Source organism: Anolis carolinensis, chromosome 2 (assembly GCF_035594765.1).
Source record: "Anolis carolinensis isolate JA03-04 chromosome 2, rAnoCar3.1.pri, whole genome shotgun sequence".
In the NCBI taxonomy this organism is placed as follows: Eukaryota; Metazoa; Chordata; class Lepidosauria; order Squamata; family Dactyloidae; genus Anolis; species Anolis carolinensis.
The window spans coordinates 6825441-6848292 of NC_085842.1; the positions used below are offsets into that span (position 1 = coordinate 6825441).

At 42.8% G+C, this 22852-nt stretch overlaps 3 protein-coding genes and 1 long non-coding RNA gene across 4 annotated transcripts; 1 reads left to right on the forward strand and 3 right to left on the reverse strand.

Annotated features, from left to right (window-relative positions):
- Nucleotides 1-325: 325 nt before the first annotated feature.
- LOC100556698 (zinc finger protein 664) lies at nt 326-8671 on the reverse strand. Its single transcript, XM_008105949.3, has 3 exons — nt 8561-8671; nt 4303-4692; nt 326-2570 (listed from the first exon to the last, which is right to left on the reverse strand). The coding sequence occupies exons 2-3, from the start codon at nt 4634-4636 to the stop codon at nt 1495-1497; spliced, it is 1410 nt and encodes a 469-aa protein (XP_008104156.2). The 5' UTR covers nt 4637-4692; nt 8561-8671; the 3' UTR covers nt 326-1494.
- Nucleotides 8672-11299: 2628 nt separating this feature from the next.
- LOC100558598 (zinc finger protein OZF) lies at nt 11300-17709 on the reverse strand. The gene is made up of 3 exons (XM_008105948.3): nt 17589-17709; nt 14631-15015; nt 11300-13113 (listed from the first exon to the last, which is right to left on the reverse strand). Exons 2-3 carry the CDS (start codon nt 14956-14958, stop codon nt 11864-11866), a joined length of 1578 nt encoding a protein of 525 aa, XP_008104155.2. The 5' UTR covers nt 14959-15015; nt 17589-17709; the 3' UTR covers nt 11300-11863.
- Nucleotides 17710-17749: 40 nt separating this feature from the next.
- Nucleotides 17750-22002, forward strand: LOC134296908 (uncharacterized). The gene is made up of 2 exons (XR_010003726.1): nt 17750-17880; nt 21363-22002. It is a non-coding gene; the product is annotated as an uncharacterized LOC134296908 (long non-coding RNA).
- Nucleotides 18612-21726, reverse strand: LOC134296899 (zinc finger protein 660-like). The gene is made up of 2 exons (XM_062973001.1): nt 21393-21726; nt 18612-20882 (listed from the first exon to the last, which is right to left on the reverse strand). Exons 1-2 carry the CDS (start codon nt 21724-21726, stop codon nt 19513-19515), a joined length of 1704 nt encoding a protein of 567 aa, XP_062829071.1. The 3' UTR covers nt 18612-19512.
- Nucleotides 22003-22852: the final 850 nt, after the last annotated feature.

Sequence of the window (22852 nt, forward strand, 5' to 3'; positions counted from 1 at the left end):
ATTGGGTCAGTCCCCCCTCAAACCCCACCAATATTCAAAGTTGGTCACATAAATCACAGGGAAAAAATCATTAAAGGCAAAAAGCAGCCAGGCTTCCAAGCAGCGAGGTTATTCAATGCAAATCAAGCTGAGCAAACAAGGATTCCCCTAGAAAAAAAAATAGTCAGGTTTCAAATCAGCAAGGCTATTCAGTTGTATTCCAGATCACCAAACAAGGAATAACTTTATTTATAACCCGCACAATGTCCCCAAGGAGACTCGGGGCAGTTTCCAAACAGAGCGGCAAACATTAAATGCCACAATAAAAACAAGAAACAAGCCAATCTCTCATCTTCCTCCCAATTAGGAGCTCAGGCATTTTATTTTTTATTTTAAGAAACTCACACAAAAACCACCAGATTTTTTTCTTCACATAATAGCCGCACCTCTTTTTTTCAAGGGAAAAAGTGTGGCTATTATGCAACAAAATATAGTATTTCTTCTTTGCCATATTTCCCACATATATTCAGGGATAAGTCGACTTCTTGTATAAGTGAAGGGCAGTTTTTGAGGCCAAAGTTATGGATTTTGATATGACCAATGGATAAGTCGAGGGCCATTCTATGGGGAGCAAAAAGCACCAATGCTCCTCACTACTTCCCCATCGACACATACAAAAAAGCAAGCAGCAGTGCTGTGGCAAAGAAAGTACCGGGGTTTGATGTTTCATTTAGGTTCTTCTGAGATAGATAAGTCTCATGCCATTCACCCATCTGTTTTTATAAGAGTTAGGGTACAGTATTCATATTTCTCAATGAATATATATATTTATTTATTATGGTCGATGACCAGCAACATAAAATGTGCAAGCATCAGAATAACATAGAAACATATGCAATTAGATATTAAGAAACACAGTGAAGAACAAGGTTAAAACACAGTATTGAATGTGGTAGTTAAAATGATATAAAACATTTATATGCTAAAATGACAAAGGTAAATGCTGAAGTAAATATTAAAACCTACTAAAACCTTGGCAACATCTTGCACCGACAAGCTATAGCTGCTGCACAAAAGCTAGCAACTTTGGCAGTAATTTTGGGGTCTTGGTCTGCCAAAAGATAATCAACATAAAACCTTACAGATCTCCCGGGTAAACTTTCTAAAATTGGATTTATAAAATGTTTACGAAGGTCTCGGTAAAAAGAGCAGTACAACAAGACATGCTCCACAGTTTCCACTGCCTCAGTGGTACTTTGTTACTCAATAAATAAGTCTACTCAAGAGTTTCAGATTTGCCTTTTAAACAAAAATTTCTGTGTACATAGGATATCATTCGTTATTCCAGAACTACATATTGTGTCAGGAAGACTTTGGGCGAAGTTCTCTCAACGCTCTAAGCGTTTTGGTTTCTTTCCTTATGTGGATTCTTTGGTGGGAGATAAGAGCCGATTTCTTGAAAATGCTCCTTCCGCACTCCAGGCATGTGCATGTATATATTTTCTCTTTCTCTTTCTATTTCATGTGAGTTTTTTCATGCTTAGTCACACTTCTTCTCACATGGAAGCTGGTTCCACACTGCACACATTTATATGGTTTCTCCCCGGTGTGGGTTCTTGTATGTCGGATAAGGCCTTTTTTTGCACTGTAGAACCTTCCACATTCTAGACATTTGTATGGTGTCTCTCCGGTGTGGGTTCTAATATGCACATTAAGGCGCCCTTTCTCATGGAAGCTCCTTCCACACTCCAAGCATTTATATGGTTTCTCTCCTGTGTGGACTCTTCTGTGCACTATAAGGTTTGAACGTACAATGAAGGTTTTTCCACAATCCACACATCTAAATGGTTTCTCTCCTGCATGGGTTTTTGTATGCATATCAAGGTAACTGCGCTCACTGAAGCTTTCCTCACACCATATGCATTTATATGGCTTTACTTCCATGCGGGGAAATTGATAGGTAATAAGATATGCGGTGGTCTGCAAGCTCTTAGCACACTCCAAACCTATGCCCGATTGCTTCTCTGCGTGGCTTTGTCCATGTGCATCAAGGAGACTGGCAGAATGGAAGTGCTCTCCGCATTCCAAACATTTGTAAAATGTCTCTCCTCCGTGATGTGTTTCATGTCGAATAAGCTCTAGACTCCCGTGAAAACCTTCTCCACACTCCCAGCACTTGTACGGGTTCTCCCCAGGGTGCGTTCCTTGATGTGATAGGAGTTCATCTTTCCGCCAGAAACTCTGGTCACACTCCAGGCATTTATACAGTTTCTCCCTATTAAGGTTTTTTTTATGTGCAACAATGCAACCGTATGAATTAAACTGCTTTCCGCACCCTAAACACTGATATAGCTTATCCATAGTGCAAATTATTTGAGATCTATGCGTATTCATGCAGAAGGTCTTTTCACACTCCGCACATCCCCGTGCTTTCTCTTCATTTAACTGGGAAAGGATTGATGGACAAAGCGCGTTTTTCTCTGCTTGCTCTCTCATCCCTGCTCCTTTCCCCTCCTCCTGTCGATGTTGCGAGTTTTCAACCTGTGCATCAGGCATTTTCTCCTCCTTCTCACTCTTCCTCCCATCTCTGCCTGGAACATAAAGAAAAAGGAATTTGTCAATAGAAAGCTAACATCACGGCCTCTGGCTTCAGCCTCCTTCCCAAAACTTGCAGCACTACTGCTGTTCGACACCACTTCAACTGCCATGGCTCAATGCTGTGAAATCTCAGGAGTTGTAGTGTGACAAGAACCTCCCCTGCCAAAGTGTGATTCTATCACACCAAACTGCAACTCCCAGGATTCCGCAGCACTGAGCCATAACAGCTAAAGTGATGTCAAACTGCATTAATGCTACAGGGTCGATGCACCCTTGGTGAGCTGTTGGATCAGGCCTGGGCAAACTTCAGGTGGTGTGGACTTCAACTCCCACAATTCCTAACAGGCTGTTAGTGATTGTGAGAGTTAAAGTCCAAAACACCTGGAGGGCCATAGTTTGTCCATGCCTGCATTAGATCCTTCTTGATGTTGTGTTTCCATAGTCATAGACTAATGCTCAAACCTGAACAACACACTGGCTTATTGTATGTATAAACATTTAATTTCATGACTGTACATGGCATTGTACAATCATACAAAATCTGCCAAAGGATTTGTAAGGATCAATATTCATTTCTGCAGATGTTTTGAGGACACTTCTCAAGCCATTACTTGGTCCTCCAGTGCAATTCTATTGGATGATTCAGCCTGAAGCCCAGTAATGGGCTCATTTTAGATAAGAAAAATAGGATTTCAGGTCACAAGCAGTCCCAAGTTACATACACCTGATATTCAAATTACTCATAGTTAAGAACAGGGATGAGATAATAGGAAATTAGAGGAACCTGCCCCTAGGAAGGGAAATTCACTCCTGAATGAGTTGTCATTGGGAAAATGTATCTCAGCTGAAGCTTTATCTTCAAATCCAATGTTCACAGGGACAGAAAGTGAGGTGAAATCTTCTGAACAGGGACACATTGCCTTATGCTGGAAGGACCAGAAGAAATGGGACATTAAAAAAAGATATAAATATTTAGCAGACTACCTCCTCCAAGACTACATTAACGAAAAGAAAAGTTATTATAGAATGGGCCAAATCAGAAAGACGTGGGAGGCAAAATGGAAAGACTTACTTTACAGAATAAAGGGGAAAGACAAATATAAGGATTAAACAAGATTAGCCACATGATCGAACAATCGTAATAAATACAGAAAATTTGTTATCTGTTCCCGGGGAGGGGAGGGAGAAGAATGTAAACGTGTGTTACCAATGGAAAATGTTCTGAATGTTTGTATAATTTTATGTAGCACTATTTACAATAAAAATATCTATCTTTAAAAAACAGGGACACAGACAGCAGAACAAACACCACAGCGGTGTTAACCCTTCCCTGTGCAATACAAAATTTATAAATATTAATATAGATAGATAGATAGATAGATAGATAGATAGATAGACAGACAGACAGACAGACAGACAGACCGATAGGCTGGAGGTACATTAGAAATGTATGTGTTCTGACATACAAATTCAACTTAAAAACAAAGCTACAGAATCTATCTTGTTCATAACTTGGGGACTGCCTGCATATGCAAAAATTATATTACATGAAGGATCCTAGAAAGGATCCCTTGTATAATCTTAAGTCAAATCAAAACGAAGCTAAATAGTTGAAAGGAGGAGCTCTGTATCAAATTCTACATTTTCCCCAGTGTAATCCATTCTCAGCCATACTCCTTCCTTAACCTAGGGAAAGGGAGATGGAAATGGAAGAACTCAAGATACCTGAAGAAGAGGGAGGAAGAGGAAGCAGGCTCCACTCGTTTTCGCTCAGCACCGTTGCGCTCCCGTTGCCCTCCTCCTTCACCACCCACCGGAGGAGTGGCCCCTCCTTGATGTCCAAGACAACCTCATTGGCCTCTCCTGCCGGCTTTGCTTGGCCTTGTCCTGGTTGTACATCGGGGCCAAGAGTGTCCTCCACGGGGGTCTTCTTCCCAGCAATGACCCAGGGTCCTCCACAGCTACTCCCAGTAGGAGTGACCTCAAGGCCTTCTCCTGGTTCCTCTTTTATCGCTGACTTGTTGGAGGAGGAATTCAAGAGCACACAAAGCCAACACATTGTCCTCTGTGAAGGAACCTTTGAGGCTGGTTTGTTGTTCTAGCTGGATCTTCTCCCTGGAGGGAAATGAGGCAAATGATAACAAAACATATTCTGGCAGTGAAAGCAGGATCAAGCGACATCCATTCTACAGTACAGAGGTACACCCAAGCCCAAAAAGCAATGTACTATAATTACAATCATCCCTCCATATCCATGGATACCACCATTCCAAAATGTTAAAGCAACAGCAGCGGTAGTTCAAAAGCTTCTTCTGTCAGCAGTAGAGCAATTGGGGTTGTTGTATGTTTTCCGGGCTGTATGGCCATGTTCCAGAAGCATTCCCTCCTGACGTTTCGCCCACATCTATGGCAGGCATCCTCAGAGGTTGTGAGGTATACCTCACAACTTTATACCTCACAACCTCTGAGGATGCCTGTCATAGATGTGGGCAAAACGTCAGGAGAGAATACTTCTGGAACATAGCCAGGCAGTCCGGGAAACATATAACAACCTGATCATCCTCCTTTGGGCCCTTCCACACACCCAGAATATAGAGGCAGAAGATCCAACATTATCTGCTTTGAATAGGAATATATGGCAGTGTGGACTCAGATAACCCAGTTCAAAGCAGATATTGTGGTGTTTTCTGCCTTGATTTTCTGGGATATAGGGCAGCATGGAACGGCTCCTAGAAGCAGGTGAAACAGCAGCGGGAGTTCAGAAGCTTCTAGTTCCAGGAGTAGAGCGATTGAGCTTCAGCAATTCAGGAGCTGAGTCAAGCGGAAAAGGTTACGGAAGACTGGATTCAAAGAATTGCATAACTAGATAGGAAAGTAAATGCATGACCTGTCTATCTATATAGCTCACAGCACACATCTTGCCTCTCTCCATGCTCACAGGAGAAGAACAAAAGGGAGAACTCTACTCCTTGCCAGATGCTACTACTGCATACTACTCCCTTGTTAAGCCAGCTCCACTGGTTGCCGATATGCTACCGAGCCCAATTCAAAGTGCTGGTCTTGGCCTACAAAGCCCTAAACGGTTCTGGTCCAATTTACCTGTCCGAACGTATCTTCCCCTATGAGCCCACAAGAACCTTAAGATCATCTGGAGAGGCTCTGCTCTCGGTCCCACCTGCCTCACAGGCACGGCGGGTGGGGACAAGAGACAGGGCCTTCTCGGTGGTGGCTCCCCGGCTGTGGAATTCCCTCCCCAGTGACATTCGGCAGGCCCCATCCCTTTTGGGGTTCAGAAAAAAACTGACCTGGCTATGTACGCAGGCATTTGAAGAATAAGCATGTGTTGGCTTCGACGCGGTCTGAATTACGGCTCTTGTATTACGTCTGGTGGATGAATGGCATAAGCACTTTGCATTGTTTTAAACTTTGTGTATTGTATTTTATGACTATTTTATGACTATTTTATGACTGTTTTAACTGTTTTAATCATTTTAGTTTATTGTATATCAGTGTAACGGCATCAATTGCCACTTGTAAGCCGCCCTGAGTCCCCTCGGGTGAGAAGGGCGGGATATAAATAATTGAAATAAATAAATAAATAAATAAATAATGCTCATTGTAAAGAGGTGAGGCAGGGAAGGAATCTTTTTATATCAATTATGTTATTATATATTTAACAGAGCCCCCAGATGGCGTAGTGGACTAAGTGACTTGAAGGTTGGGTTGCTGACCTGAAAGCTGCCAGGTTCGAATCCCACCCGGGGAAAGTGCGGATGAGCTCCCTCTATCAGCTCCAGCTCCATGCAGGGACATGAGAGAAGCCTCCCACAAGGATGGTAAAAACATCAAAACATCCGGGCGTCCCCTGGGCAACGTCCTTGCAGACGGCCAATTCTCTCACTCCAGAAGCAACTCCAGTTGCTCCTGACACGATATATATATATATTCGCTGCCACCAATTATATATATGCTTTACTCAGCTGTGGCCACCAATTGTGGAGGTGTCAGGCAGAAGATAACTTATTCTTTTTAATCTTTCTTTACTTATTTCTCTTTTGATGGTATCGTGACTTAGTTTGAATATGAGTGTGACAGAGACTTCGATGGTTTAAAGAACAAAAACAAGTTTATTACATGTACAAAGCTTATGGTTTCAATAATCTGTTTCTCAGAGTTAAACTTTCTTAATCTGTTGCAAATATAACTTATGAGGAATACACTTTCAAAATACTTGCTTTTCTCAGAACTAGACTATAAACCAGGGGTCCTCAAACCTTTTAAGTGGAGGGCTGGTTCATGGTCCCTCAGATTGTTGAGGGGCCGAATTATCATTTGGGAAAAAAAAAAACGAGCAAATTCCTATGCTCACTGCACATGTCTTATTTGTAGTGCAAAAAAACAAAACAAAAAAACCTAACAAAACTAGCAAAAATTACTTATTTATTTATTACATTTCTACCCCACCCTCTCTTACCTCGAAGGGGACTCAGAGCGGCTTACAAGTTGTATGTACATACAATATATTATATTATTAGCATAGCACAATATTAGCATTATATATTACTATATTGCACTATACCACTATAGCGTAATATTATTAGTAATATTACATTTAATATATAATATATAATTAATATTATATTATACAATATTATTATATTGTATTATTATTATTATTATTAGCCGCCCTGAGTCCCCTATTGGGTGAGAAGGGTGGGGGTAGAAATACTGTAATAAATAAATAAATAAATATTATATTGTATTACATTATAATATTTATTATCAATATTATATGTATACACAATATTTTTATTACAATATATTATATTATTACCATATCATTCATTTACAATATTTCATTTACAATATTGGTAAATAAAAAAAATACAATATTTAAAAATAAAAATAATTTTAACCAATATACTGTAAACTTATCAGGATTTCAGTCGGAAGTGTGGGCCTGCTTCTGGCCAGTGAGATAATCAAGTAGGATTGTTGTTGTTGTGCCTTCAAGTTATTTCAGACTTTGGGCAAGTCTAAGTCTAAAACTGAGGGCGGGGGCCAGGTAAATGGCCTTGGAGGGCCACATCCGGCCCCCGGGCCTTAGTTTGGGGACCCCTGCTATAAACTGATCTCTTGGATCCAATGGGATTAATTCCCCTTACTCCACAGCCTCTACAAATAACCCTAAACAAGTCACCCAACTTGCTTAGTCTGGCCTATTAGAGGTCTGTCTCCCTGTTTCCCTAATCTGGAACCAGTCTTTCTCCTGTGACTAAGAATCACAGACTACCTAAAATAAGTCACCTTATTTCAGAATTGATTCAAATTCCCTCATTTGAGCCACCCCTGATCCTCCACTTGAGAATCAGTCCTCACTGTAATTCCACCATTACAGACTGCCCTGTTTTTAAAACGTTCCCTCCTTTTTTCCTTCAAACAGCGGTTAGCTCCGCCCCCGTTGCTATGGCAACTGCCTCAGAATGCTAAGATGGCTACCTTCCCCGACATATTATCAACTCTAATCCTTACCCATTTTAAACATAGCCAAACCTGACTGTTTAAACAAAATCCAACAAACATGTCATCCACAAATCAAAATAAAACACACTTCTTTACACTCATATATTTTATATCGAAGTGTTTGTTGCCTCTTTTATTCTGTCTTCCAGTAACTCTTTGCACTCTTTCTTTTTTAAAGCATGTCTCCTCTGAATCCTTAACCAACCATTTTATCTAATTTTATATACAGTATGAACCTGATCCATCCCTGTCTTATCAAGCACTAATGATAATCAAGAAAGCTTGAGAAATGCAACTTGAGGGCGCATCTACATGGCAGAATTTGAGCGTTTTGATGCCACTTCCCCTCACCAAACTACATCTGCCAGGATTCCACAGCACTCAGCTATGGCATTGAGAAATATCATGGCATATCAAAAGTAACGAGTTCCTAGTAACGACACTGCAGGAAACGCGTTACCTTCCCTCGAGCTCTCCTCTTCCGGCAGTTTGGAAAAGAACTCCTTCCTTCTCTTTGCTGGCCACGCCCCGCCGCTCCAATTTTGACCAATCAGCAGCGCCCTCCGAGTGTTGCGTCACCTGCAGGCGGGAGAACTCCTACCAATGGGCTTCTTTCTACCGGCTGAGTCGAGGGGGGTAAACCAGGAAGTGACGTCGGAGATCACTCCCCTCTTCTCTAGGGCTGCGCTCTCTATCGTTTTAACGCTTTCTGGACCAGCTATAATTCAACAAAGTAACATGTTCCAGGGATTAAGGTAAACATTAATTAATGTACAGCTAGATAATATTAAGTCTATTTGTGTCTGACTCTGGGGGTTGGTGCTCATCTCCATTTCTAAGCCGAAGAGCCGGCGTTGTCCGTAGACACCTCCACGGTAATGTGGCCGCTGGCATGACTGCATGGAGCGTCGTTACCTTCCAGCAGAAGCAGTACCTATTGATCTACTCACATTGGCATGTTTTCGAACTGCTAGGTTGGCAGAAGCTGGGGCTAACAGCTGGAGCTCACCCCGCTCCTCAGATTCGAGCCCATGTTTCAGGGATATATATGTATGTATGTATGCATGCACACACACACACTTATATAAGGGGCCGGGCTGTGGCGCAGCTGGCTAGTAACCAGCTGCTATAAATCACTACTGACCGAGAGGTCAGGAGTTCGAAGCCCGGGTCGGGTTAAGCCTCCGACCATTAAAAAAAAAAATAGCCCCGGCTTGCTGTTGACCTAGCAGCCCCGAAAGACAGTTGCATCTGTCAAGTAGGGAAAATGTAGGTACGCTTTATGCGGGAGGCTAATTTAACTAATCTACAACACCATAAAACTGCTCACGAGGAAAAGAATGAGGAAGAACAGCCACCAATGGACGGTGAAGCAACAGCTCCCCCTGTGGCCGGAATCGTGAAGCTGGAAAGATGTTAAAAATGCCTCTGAGTCTGTCTAATGTATGTTGTTGTCTGTTGGCATTGAATGTTTGCCATATATGTGTTCATTGTAATCCGCCCTGAGTCCCTTTCACGGTGAGAAGGGCGGAATAGAAATACTGTAAATAAATAAATAAATAAATAAAATATGTGTGTTTGTGACTGGGTTGTCCACTATACAAACAAGCTCCCGCCTCCACAAATAACTACAGCTCCCACCACTCAGGAGACACCAATGGCCCTCCCTCCAACGACATTTCAGGTTATAGAGAGCACCATAAACATGTCCAAGAGCCCTGCCAGTGTCCTCCACATACAACATCCTGCCCACCACCCGTGTCAAGGCTTTCATTCGGGGACAATTTCATCCTAGACTTTCTGTTTTCCTCCACCACAGACATCCCAGTGTTTCTGACTCTCTCCATTGGTGTGGAATTTGCATGCCTCTCCCATAACCTTTTCCTATCCTATATCTCACAGCAGAGAAAGATTGATCAGCAACTAAACATACTAGAGAGAGCGAGCTTTGGGGAGAATTCACCATGCTGTATAGGAGTTGTAGGTACTTAGATGTATAGTTCACCTGCTATCTAAGAGCCCTCTGAACTCCACCAATGATGCACCTGGAACTCACTTGGCACACAGAACTCCCATGACTAACGAAACATACTGGAGGTCTTTGGAGGGATTTTCTAGGAGTTGTAGTTCACCTACATCCAGAGTGCACCCTGAACCCAAACAATGAGGGATCCGGATCAAACCTGGCATGCATACCCAATATGCCCACATTTAAATGGTTTGAGTGGAATTGGCCTGGACATTTGGGAGTAGTAGAAACTGGGACGTAGTTCACATGCAATCAATGAGCACTCCGAACTCCACCAAAGATGGAATTGGACCAAACTTGGCACACAGACCCCCCCCCCCCCATGACCAACAAAGAAGTCATTACAATGACTTTTTTTTAGGTCTTTGGGGAAAATCCACCACGATTTGGGGAAGTTGTAGTTCACCTACATCCAGAGAAATTATGACCTTCACCAATGATGGACCTGGGCCAAACAGAGCTCCCATGACTCACTCAACTTCCGGAGGGGGTTGAGAGCATTGTGAACCCGAACAGCAACGGATCTGGACCAAACTTGCCACACATACCTGATATGCCAAGGTTTAATTACTGGAGGGGTTGAGGGGGGGACTGACCTTTCTTTCTGGGAGTTGTAGTTCACCCACAACCAGGGAAAATGTGACCTCACAATTCGCTGAAGCGCTTTCCACACTCCAGGCATTTCTACAGCTTCTCTCCAGTGCAGATCCTCACATGGAGGAAAACCCAACACTCCAAGCACTGAAATAGTTTCTTCCCAGCGTGGATCCTCGTGTGGCGAGAAAGCTGGGCGCTCTGCCTGAAGCTCTTTTGGCACCCCAAGCATTTATTTATTATTTATTTATTTACAGCATTTATATTCCGCCCTTCTCACCCCGAAGGGGACTCAGGGCAGATCACATTACACACATCAGGCAAACATTCAATGCCTTTTTAACATAGGACAAAGACAAACAACAAACATAGCTCCGAGCGGGCCTCGAACTTATGACCTCCTGGTCAGTGATTCATTGCTCTCCCGTCTGCGCCACAGCATTTGTAGGGTTTCTCCTTGGATCATAAGAATAACTGTATTTATAACCCGCAAAATCTCCCCAAGGAGACTCAGGGCAGTTTCCAAACAGAGCGGCAAACATTCAATGCTATAATAAAAACAGTATAAGAAACAAGTCAATCTCTCCTCTTCCTCCCTATCTGGAGTTGAGGCGCTTTATTTTTTATTTTAAAACTCGCACAAAAACCACCAGATTTTTCTTCTTCACATAATAGTTGCACCTCCTTTTTTCAAGGGAAAAAGTGTGGCTATTATGGGATTAAATGCAGTATTTCTTCTTTGCCATATTTCCCACAAATACTCAGGTACATGTCAACCTCTTCTATAAGCAAAAGGCTTTTGAGGCCGAAGTTATGGATTTTGATACGACCCATGGATAAGTTGAAGGCCATTCTATGGGGAGCAAAAAGCACCAATGCCCCCCACCATTTCCCATCGCCACATAAAAAAAGCCAGAAGCAGTGCCATGGCAAAGAAAGTACCGGGGTTTGATGCTTCTTTTAGGTTCGTCCGAGATAGACAAGTCTCATGCCATTCACCCATCTGTTTTTATAATAGTTAGGGTACAGTATTCCTATTGCTCAATGAATAAGTCTACTCAAGAGTTTCAGATTTGACTTTTAAACAAAAATGTCTGTGTACATAGGATATCATTCGTTATTCCAGAAATACATATTGTGTCAGGAAGACTTTGGGCGAAGTTCCCTCAACGCTCTAAGCATTTTGGGTGCCTTCCTCTTGTGGATTCTTTGGTGGGAAAAAAGAGCCGATTTCTTGAAAAAGCTCCTTCCGCACTCCAGGCATATGAATGTGTATGTTTTAGGGTTAGGGTTCTCTTTCTCTTTCATGTGGGTTCTTTCATGCCTAGTAAGACTGCATCTCACATGGAAGCTCTTTCCACACTGCACACATTTATATGGTTTCTCTCCTGTGTGGGTTCTTGTATGCTGGGTAAGGTTGTATTTTGCACTGTAGCACCTTCCACACTCCATACATTTGTATGGTGTCTCTCCGGTGTGGGTTCTATTATGCACACTAAGGCGCCTTTTCTCACGGAAGTTCCTTCCACACTTCAAGCATTTATATGGTTTCTCTCCTGTGTGGACTCTTCTGTGCACTATAAGGTTTGAATGAATAGCGAAGGTTTTTCCACAATCCGCACATCTAAATGGTTTCTCTCCTGCATGGGTTTTTGTATGCATATCAAGGTAACTGCGCTCACTGAAGCTTTCCTCACACCATATGCATTTATATGGCTTTACTTCCATGCGGGGGAATTGATAGGTAATAAGATATGCGGTGGTCTGGAAGCTCTTAGCACACTCCAAACCTATGCCCGATTGCTTCTCTGCGTGGCTTTGTCCATGTGCGTCAAGGAGACTGGCAGAATGGAAATGCTCTCCGCATTCCAAACATTTGTAAAATGTCTCTCCTCCGTGATGTGTTTCATGTTGAATAAGCTCTAGACTCCCGTGAAAACCTTCTCCACACTCCCAGCACTTGTACGGGTTCTCCCCAGGGTGCGTTCCTTGATGTGATAGGAGTTCATCTTTCTGCCGGAAACTCCGGTCACACTCCAGGCATTTATACAGTTTCTCCCTATTGTGGTTTTTTTTATGTGCAACAACGCAACCGTATGAATTAAACTGCTTTCCGCACCCTAAACACTGATATAGCTTATCCACAGTGCAAATTATTTGAGATCCATGCATATTCATGCAGTAGGTCTTTTCACACTCCGCACATCCCCGTGCTTTCTCTTCATCTAACTGGGAAAGCATTGATGGACAAAGCGTGTTTTTCTCTGCTTGCTCTCTCATCCCTGCTCCTTTCCTCTCCCCTGTGTTTCCCTCTTCGTGTCGATGCTGAATGTTGTCAACCTGTGCATCAGACATTTTCTCCTCGTTCTCACTCTTCCTCCCATCTCTGCCTGGAACATAAAGAAAAAGGAATTTGTCAATAGTGAAAGGTTACATCACTGGCTTTAGCCTCCTTCCCAAAACTTGCAGCATTACTGCTCTTTGACACCACTTCAACTGCCATGGCTCAATGCTGTGAAATCTCAGGAGTTGTAGTGTGACAAGAACCTCCTCTGCCAAAGTGTGATTGTATCACACCAAACTGCAACTCCCAGGATTCCATAACATTGATCCATAACAGCTAAAGTGGTGTCAAACTGCATTAATGCTACAGGGTCGATGCACCCTTGGTGAGCTGTTGGATCAGGCCTGGGCAAACTTCATCTCTCCAGGTGTTTTGGACTTCAACTCCCACAATTCCTAACAGGCTGTTAGGGATTATGGGAGTTAAAGTCCAAAACACCTGGAGGGCCAAAATTTGCCCATGCCTGTATTAGATCCCTCTTGATGTTGTGTCCTGGTTTCCATAGTCATAGATTAATGCTCAAACCTGAACAACACACTGGCTTATTGTATGTATAAACATTTAATTTCATGACTGTACATGGCATTGTACAGTCATACAAAACCTGCCCAGAGGACTCGTAAGGATCGATATTCATTCCTGCAGATGTTTTGAGGACACTTCTCAAGCCATTGCTACGTCATCCAGTACAATTCTATTGGATGCTTCAGCCTGAAGCCCAATACATGGACTCATTTTAGATAAGAAAAATAGGAGCTCAGGTTACATGCAGTCCCTGAGTTATATACATCTGACGATCAAATTACTCAGTTAAAAACAGGGATGAGACAATAGGAAATTAGAGAAATCTGCCCCTAGGAAGGGAAATTCACTCCTGAAAGAGTTATCATTAGGAAAATATATCTCAGCTGAAGCTTTATCCTCAAATCCAATGTTCACACGAATAGAAAGTGAGGTGAAATCTTCTGAACAGGGACACAGACAGCGGAACAAACACCACAGGGGTGTTAACCCATCCCTGTGCAATAAAAAATTATATATATATATTGATATAGATAGATAGATAGATAGATAGATAGATAGATAGATAGATAGATAGATAGATAGATAGATAGGCTGGAGGTACATTAGAAATGTATGTGTCCTTATCATATTGCTTCCCCCCCTATCCCATTTGGATGTTTTCTTTTTTTTTTCCCTTCCCCCCCTCCCTGCTCCCTATCCCTAGGAAAATCCTTCAATAAAAATTATTGGGGGGAAAAAGAAATGTATGTGTCCTGACATACAAATTCAACATAAAAACAAAGCTTCAGAATCTATCTTGTTCATAATTTGGGGACTGCCTGCATATGCAAAAATGACATTACACAAAAGATCCTGGAATGGGTCCCTTGTATAATCTGCAGTTCTACCATAAGGGATACAAATCGAAACAAAGCTAAATGGTTGAAAGGAGGAGCTCTGTATCAAATTCTACATTTTCCCCCAATGTAAACCATGCTCAGCCCTACTCCCTCCTTAACCTAGGGAAAGGGGAGGTGGAAATGGGAGACTTCGGGATACCTGAGAAAGAGGGGTGAAGAGGGAGGGGGCTCCATTCGTTTTCGCTCAGCACCGTTGCACTCCCGTTGCCCTCCTCCTTCACCACCCAACGGAGAAGTGGTCCCTCCTTGATGTCAACCTCATTGGCCTCTCCTGCTGGGTTTGCTTTGCCTTGCCCTGGTTGTACATCGGGGCCAAGAGTGTCCTTCAGGGGGGTCTTCTTCCCAGTAATTACCCAGGGTCCTCCACAGCTACTCCCAGTCGGGGTGACGTCAAGGCCTTCTCCTGGTTCCTCTTTTATCGCTGACTTGTTGGAAGAGGAATTCAAGAGCACACAAAGCCAACACATTGTCCTGTGTGAAGGAAACTTTGAGGCTGGGATGAGCAAATGCGGAGGATCTTCTCCCTGGTGGGAAATGAGGCAAATGATAACAAAACATATTCTGGCACTTAAAGCAGGATCAAGTGACATCCATTCTACAGTACAGAGGTACACCCAAGCCCAAAAAGTAATGTACTATAATTACAATCAACCCTCCGTATCCATGGATACCACCATTCCAAAATAGTAAAGCAACAGCAGCGGTAGTTCAGAAGCTTCTTGTGACAGCAGTAGAGCAATTGAGCTCCAGCAATTCAGGAGCAGAGTCAAGGTTTAAAAGTATTGATTAAAAGAATTATAACTAGATAGGAAAGTAAACACAGGATCTATCTATCTGTCTAACTAACAAACTCACAGCACACAATGTATTTATTTATTTATTTATTGCATTTATTTACCACCTTTCTCACCCCTGGGGGGACCCAAAGCGGTTTCCAACATAAACATGGCAAAATTCAATGCTGAACATACATGTGAAAAACCAGAACTAAAAATCAAACAATAACACTATAAATTAAAACTATTAAAACCATATAAAACCATCAAACATAGGCAACATTTAGACATTAAAATATAGAAGTACAGTAGAGTCTCACCTTTCCAAGCCTCACTTATCCAAGTTTCTGGATTATTCAAGCCATTTTTGTAGTCAATGTTTTCAGTATATCGTGATATTTTGGTGCTAAATTTGTAAATACAGTCATTACAACATAACATTACTGCTTATTGAACTGCTTTTTCTGTCAAATTTGTTATAAAATATGATGTTGTGGTGCTTATTTTGTAAAATCATAACCTAATTTGATGTTCAATAGGCTTTTCCTTAATCCCTCCTTATTATCCAAGATATTCACTTATCCAAGCTTCTGCCGGCCTGTTGGATAAGTGAGACTCTACTGTATATTAATATGAACTTCAAAACCATTCCAATCGTCAATTGCACATATTCCCTATTCATTTCTTGCAGTGCTCACTAACCAAAGTCTTGGTCCCACAATCATGTCTTTGCTTTCTTTCTGAAGGGCAGAAGGGAGGGTGCTGATCTAATTTCCCTGGGGAGGGAGTTTCAAAGCCAGGGGCCACCACAGAGAAGACCCTGTCCCTCGTCCCCACCAACAGCACCTGCAAAGGAGGCGAGATCGAGAACAGGACCTCCCCCGAAGATCTTAATCTCCGAGGTGGTTCATAGAGGGAGATGCGTTCGGACAGGTAAGCTGGACTGGAACAGTTTAGGGCTCTATAGGCTAAAGTCATCACTTTGAATTGTGCTTGGTAGCAAACCGGGAGCCAGTGGAGCTGATGCAACAGGGGGTTGTATATTTCTTGTACGTCGCTCCAGTGAGAAATCTGGTTGCCACCCATTGGACCACTTCCAGCTTCCAGTCTTCAAAGGCAGCCCCATGTAGAGCGCACTGCAGTAGTATATCTGGGATGTAACAAGAGTGTGGTCTACTGTGGCCAAGTCTGACTTCCCAAGGTATGAGCGCAACTGGCGCACAAATATTAATTTTTAGGAGGCTACCCAGGTTTTTATCCAAGTACAGTATGTTTTATTGTAAAAGTGATTTTAATATGTTTTATTGATGTTTTTTTTATTGTCGTGTTGTTTTATATTGTCTGTATTCACCTGGCCCAGGCCAGCTGCCCTGAGTCCCTTTGGGGAGATGGAGGCGGGGTATAAAAATAAAGTTGCTATTATTATCATTATTATTATTATGCAAATGCCCCCTGGCCACCGCTGAGACCTGGGGTTCCAGGTTCAGCAATGAGTCCAGGATCACTCACAAGCTGCGAACCTGTGTTTTCAGGGGGAGTGCAACCCCATCCAACACAGGCTGTAACCCTATACCCTGTTCGGCTTTATGACTGGCCAGAAGTGCCTCTGTTTTGTCTGGATTCAGTTTCAATTTGTTCACCCTCATCCAGAGCACCGGTTCAAGACCTGAACAGCCTCTTTAGGGCCCTTCCACACAACCCTATATCCCACTTTATCTGCTTTGAACAGGAATATATGGCCATGTGGACTCAGATAACCCAGTTCAAAGCAGGTATTGTGGGATTTTCTGCCTTGATATTCTGGGATATAGGGCAGCGTGGAACGGCTCCTAGAAGCAGGTGGAAAGGAGTCTCTCTCTATGCTCACAGGAGAAGAACAAAAGAGAGAACTCTACCCCTTGCCAGATGCTCAAATATTTAATATTGAAATATTGCCCCTTTTGTTCTATCTTCCAGTAGCTCTTTTGCTCTTTTTTTTTTTTAAAAAAAGCATGTCTCCTTTGAATTCTTAACCAATAATTTTATCTAATTTTATATACAGTATGAATCTGATCCATCCCTCTTATAATGCTCCAATGATAATCAAGAAGGCTTGAGAAACGCAACTTCAGGGTGCATCTAAACGGCAGAATTTGAGCGGTTTGATACCACTTCCACTGCCCTGACTCAGTGTTATGGATTCCTGGGAGTTGTGGTTTCTACAAGGTCTGGTGCCTTCTCCGCCTCACCAAACTACATCTCCCAGGACTCCACAGCACTCAGCCATGGCATTGAGAAGTATCATGGCATATCAAAACGAACTAGTGCAGGCAACACGTTACCTTCCTTCTAGCCAGCTCTCCTCTTCGGGCAGTTTGGAAAAGAACTCCTTCCTTCTCGTTGCTCCCCCTTTGACCAATCAGCAGCGCCCTCCGAGTGTTGCGTCACCTGCCGGCGGGAGAACTCCTACCAATGGGCTTCTTTCTACCGGCTGAGTCGAGGGGGCATCCCCGGAAGTGACGTCGGAGATTACTCCCCTCTTCTCTAGGGCTTGTCTAGGGTTGCGCTCTCTATCGTTTTAACGCTTTCTGGACCAGCTATAATTCAGCAAAGTAGCATGTTCCCGGAATTAAGGTAAAGGTACAGCTAGACATTAAGTCTATTTGTGTCTGACTCTGGGGGTTGGTGCTTATCTCAATTTCTAAGCCGTAGAGCCGGCGCTGTCCATAAAAACCTCCAAGGTCATGTGGCCACTGGCATGACTGCATGGAGCGCTGTTACCTTCCAGCAGAAGCAGTACCTATGGATCTACTCACATTTGCATGTTTCGGAACTGTTAGGTTGGCAGAAGCTGGGGCTATCGGCGGGAGCTCATCCCACCCCAGGATTCGAACTGCTGACCTTCTGGTCAGCAAGTTCAGCAGCTCAGCAGTTTAATCCAATGCACCATCAGGGGCTCCATGTTTCAGGGATATGTATGTATGCACACACACACTCATAATGAAAGTGAAAATATGTATCTGTGTATGTGACTGGGGAGTCCACTACATAAGCTCCCGCCTCCACAAATGACTACAGCTCCCACTACTCAGGAGACACCAATGGCCCTCCTTCCAATGACATTGCAGGTTATACCGTGTTTCCCTGAAAATAAGACAGTGTCTTATATTATTTTTTTAACCATACAACAGACATTCAATACCACCACTACCACAACAAGTTCTCACCAACACCACCAGACAACGCCACAGCAACACGTGGCCGGGCATAGCTAGTATGTATATATAAATGACACGAGTACATTCTACCTACTGCTACTCATAAAATACTACAAGTATATTATAAACACAAAGGCAAAACTGTAGTAGTTTTAATTGTATTTTAATCCTTGTACTTCATGACACCATATATATATAGGTTATCCTGAAAGTAGATTACATTTTGGAATTAAAAGTATAGGAGAAAACATTTACCATATGCAGTTGAAAGCCAGACCCAAATACCACTTCTCAACATAATCGCCATTCAAATTTAGGCACTTATCATAGCAAGGAATGAGCTTGGAAACTCCTTCCCCACAAAACTCTGCCACTTGCGTCAACCACTTGTTTCCAACAATGGGGCCGTGGCTGGCAACGCAGTGTTTTGGTGATGCTGCAAAGCTGCGGGAAGGGGTGACCGGCTAGTTGAGGACGCAAGCGCAGGGTTTTGTGGGGAAGGAGTTGCCAAGCTCATTCATTGCTATAAGTGCCTAGATTTGAATGTTGAGAAGTGGTATTTAGGTCTGGCTTTCAACTGCATATGGTAAATGTTTTCTCCTATACTTCGTTCATTTTTAATTCCAAAACGTAATCTACTTTCTGGATAACCCTCGTACATATAGATACATATAGGTTAAAAAAAAAGGAAAGGTGATGTGGTTTGGGTAGGGTAGGTATGTAGGGGAGGGATAGGGAATTGGTGGTCGCGGGAAGGTTAAGGGGAAGAAGAGAAGGTAGGGAAGGGAAGAGGAGGGTTTGTCATCTTCCAATCTTCTTCTTCGTGGTTGATTGATAGTCTTTAATCTCTTTTTCTTTCCAAAGTATGTTTCTCCTTTTCTTTCCTCTTTGTCGGGTCCATTTCATTGTACTTGTCTAAATATGTTATATTATTTTCATCCATTTCTTTGAGTTCATATAGTCCTTAAATGATTGCCAATCCGTTGTTCTCTTTGGTCTTCCTGGGTTTTTCTTCAGTATTTGAGCTAAGTTTCATTTGTATTTTAATTTAATTAGTGATGGCATTTAGGGTTTTTTTTTTCCTCATGTGGATTTTTTGGTGGGAGGAAAGACCTGATTTCTGGCAAAAGCTCTTTCCGCACTCCAGACATTTATATGGTTTCTCTTCCATGTGGGTCCTTTCATGCACAGTAAGTCTCTTCCTATCAATGAAGCTCTTTCCACACTCCGGGCATTTATATGGTTTCTCTCCTGTGTGAATTCTTCTGTGCACTGTTAGGCTTGCATTCACACTGAAGGCCATTCCACACTCCACACATTTGTACGGTTTCTCTCCTGTGTGGGTTCTTTTGTGCACAAGAAGTGTCCCTCTCTCAATGAAGCTCCTTCCACACTCCAAGCATTTATATGGCTTCTCTCCCGTGTGGATTCTGTTGTGCACATTAAGTTTCTCTTTCTGACGGAAGCCCTTTCCACACTCCACACACTTGAATGGTTTCTCTCCCGTGTGGATCCTTGTATGTGCATCAAGGTTTCCTCTCCCAGTGAAACTCTTTCCACACTCCAAGCACTTGTGTGATTTCTTTCTTGTGTGGGTTCTTTTGTGTTCTTTAAAGCTTGCACTTGCCGTGAAGGCCTTTCCACAATCCAGACATGTATACGGTTTCTCTCCTGTGTGGGTTCTTGTATGCATATCCAGGCACTCTCTCCCACTGAAGCTTTCCCCACACTGCATGCACTTATGCGGCTTCTCCACTTTGGTCAATTCATGGCTAATAAGAGGTGTGCTTGTCTGGAAGCTCTGGCCACACTCCAAACCTATGCCCGATTGCTTCTCTGTGTGGATTTTTCCATGTGTGTCAAGGAGACCGGCAGAACAGAAGTGCTTTCCACATTCCAAACATTTGTAAAATCGCTCTCCTCTGTGATATATTTCATGTCGAATAAGCTCTAAACTCCCGTGAAAACTCTTTCCACACTCCCAGCACTTGTACGGTGTGTCCCCCGGGTGCGTTCCTTGATGTGATATGAGTTCATCTTTCCGCCAGAAACTCTGGTCACACTCCAGGCATTTATATGCTTTCTCCCCTTTGTGGGGTTTTTTATGTGCAATAATGCAACCGTATGAATTAAACTGCTTTCCACACCCTAAACACTGATATAGTTTCTCTACTGTGTAGATTACTTCAGATTTGGGAAGATTTGTGCAGAAGGTCTTTTCACACTCCGCACATCCCCGTGCTTTCTCTTCATTTAACTGGGAAAGGATTGATGGACAAAGCGTGTTTTTCTCTGCTTGCTCTCTCATCCCTGCTCCTTTCCTCTCCCCTGTGTTCCCCTCCTTCTGTCGATGTTGAGCGTTTTCAACCTGTGCATCAAGCATTTTCTCTTCCTTCTCACTCTCCCTCCCATCTCTGCCTGGAACATAAAAAAAAGGAAATTGTCAATAGTGAAAGGTTACATCACTGCCTCTGGCTTCAGCCCCCTTCCCAACACTTGCAGCATTACTGCTGTTTGACACTACGTCAACTGCCATGGCTCAATGCTGTGGAATCTTGAGAGTTGTAGTGTGACAAGAGCCTCCTCTGCCAAAGTGTGATTGTGTCTCGCCAGTCGACAACTCCCAGGATTACATAACATTGAGCCATGGCAGCTAAAGTGTTGGTGTTGTGTCCTGGTTTCCATAATCATAGACGAATGCTCAAGCCAGTACAACACGTTGGCTTACTTATTCTGTCCTACCCATTTTCAGTTTCATTATTGGCTCTTCCAGACTGAGTAAATGTTACTATTGCCTGGTGTAAGGGAAGCCAAATGGTTGAAAGGAGGAGCTCTGTATCAAATTCTACATTTCCCCCAGTGTAATCCTTGCTCAGCCATGCTCCCTTCTTAACCTAGGGAAAGGGAGATGGAAAGACTTCGGGATACCTGAGGAAGAGGGGTGAAGAGGAAGCAGGCTCCACTCGTTTTCGCTCAGCACCGTTGCGCTCCCGTTGCCCTCCTCCTTCACCACCCACCGGAGGGGTGGTCTCTGCTTGGTGTCCGACTCAACCTCATTGGCCTCTCCTGCCGGGTTTACTTTGCATTGCCCAGGCTGTACATCGGAGCCAAAAGTGTCCTCCACGGGGGTCTTCTTCCCAGCAATGATGCAGGATCGTCCATTGCTACTCCCAGCTGGGGCGACGTCAAGGCCTCCTCCTGCTTCCTCTTTTATTGCCGATTTGTTGGAGGAGGAGTTCAACATCACACAAAGCCAACACATTGTCCTCTGTGAAGGAACCTTTGAAGCTGGGATGAGCAAGAGCAGAGGTTTGTTGTTCTATCTGGATCTTCTCCCTGATGGGAAATGGGACAAATGATAACAAAACACGTTCTTGCAGTTAAAGCAGGGTCAAGCTGCAGTCATTCTACAGTATAGAGGTACACCCAAGGCCACAAAGTAAGGCACTCTAACTACAATCAACCCTCCATATTTTCAGATGCCACCAACCATGGCTTGAAAATCTATACACATAATAAAAGGGAAAATGTGTATGTATTATTTATTTATTTATTTATTTATTTACAACATTTATATCCCGCCCTTCTCACCCGAGGGGACTCAGGGCGGCTTACAAAAATTGGCAAAATTTAATGCCCAAAATGCAATCATAAAAACAAAACAATATAAACAGATCCATTAAAACATTGTTAAAACACATTATAAAAACCTTAAAAATGTATATATAATTAATTCCATTCGTCCAAGATCCTCATGCTTCATCCTTAAATCAGGCCATGTCAACTTTGTCATTTACTCATCAAAAGCTTGGGCACATAACCATGTATGTGGCTGGGATGTCCACGTACACAGACAATCCCCTGCTTCCACAAATAGCTATATCTCCCACTACCCAGGAGACACCAATGGCCCTCCCTCCAATGACATTGCAGGTTAAAGAGAGAAAAACAAAACTTGTTTACTCTTGTAAATACTGATTGAAATGGTTATTGAAAATCTGATTGAAATCTTTCCTATTCTTTTCTATGGCACACAGAAAACAGAGGAATCAATCAGCAACTGAATATACAGTAGAGTCTCACTTATCCAAGCTAAATGGGCCAGCAGAACCTTGGATAAGTGAATATCTTGGATAATAAGGAGGGATTAAGGAAAAGCCTATTAAACATCAAATTAGGTTATAATTTTACAAATTAAGCACCAAAACATTATGTTATACAACAAATTTGACAGAAAAAGTAGTTCAATATGCAGTAATGTTATGTTGTAATTACTGTATTTACGAATTTAGCACCAAAATATCATGAAATATTGAAAACATTGACTACAAGAATGCCTTGGATAATCCAGAACCTTGGATAAGCGAGTCTTGGATAAGTGAGACTCT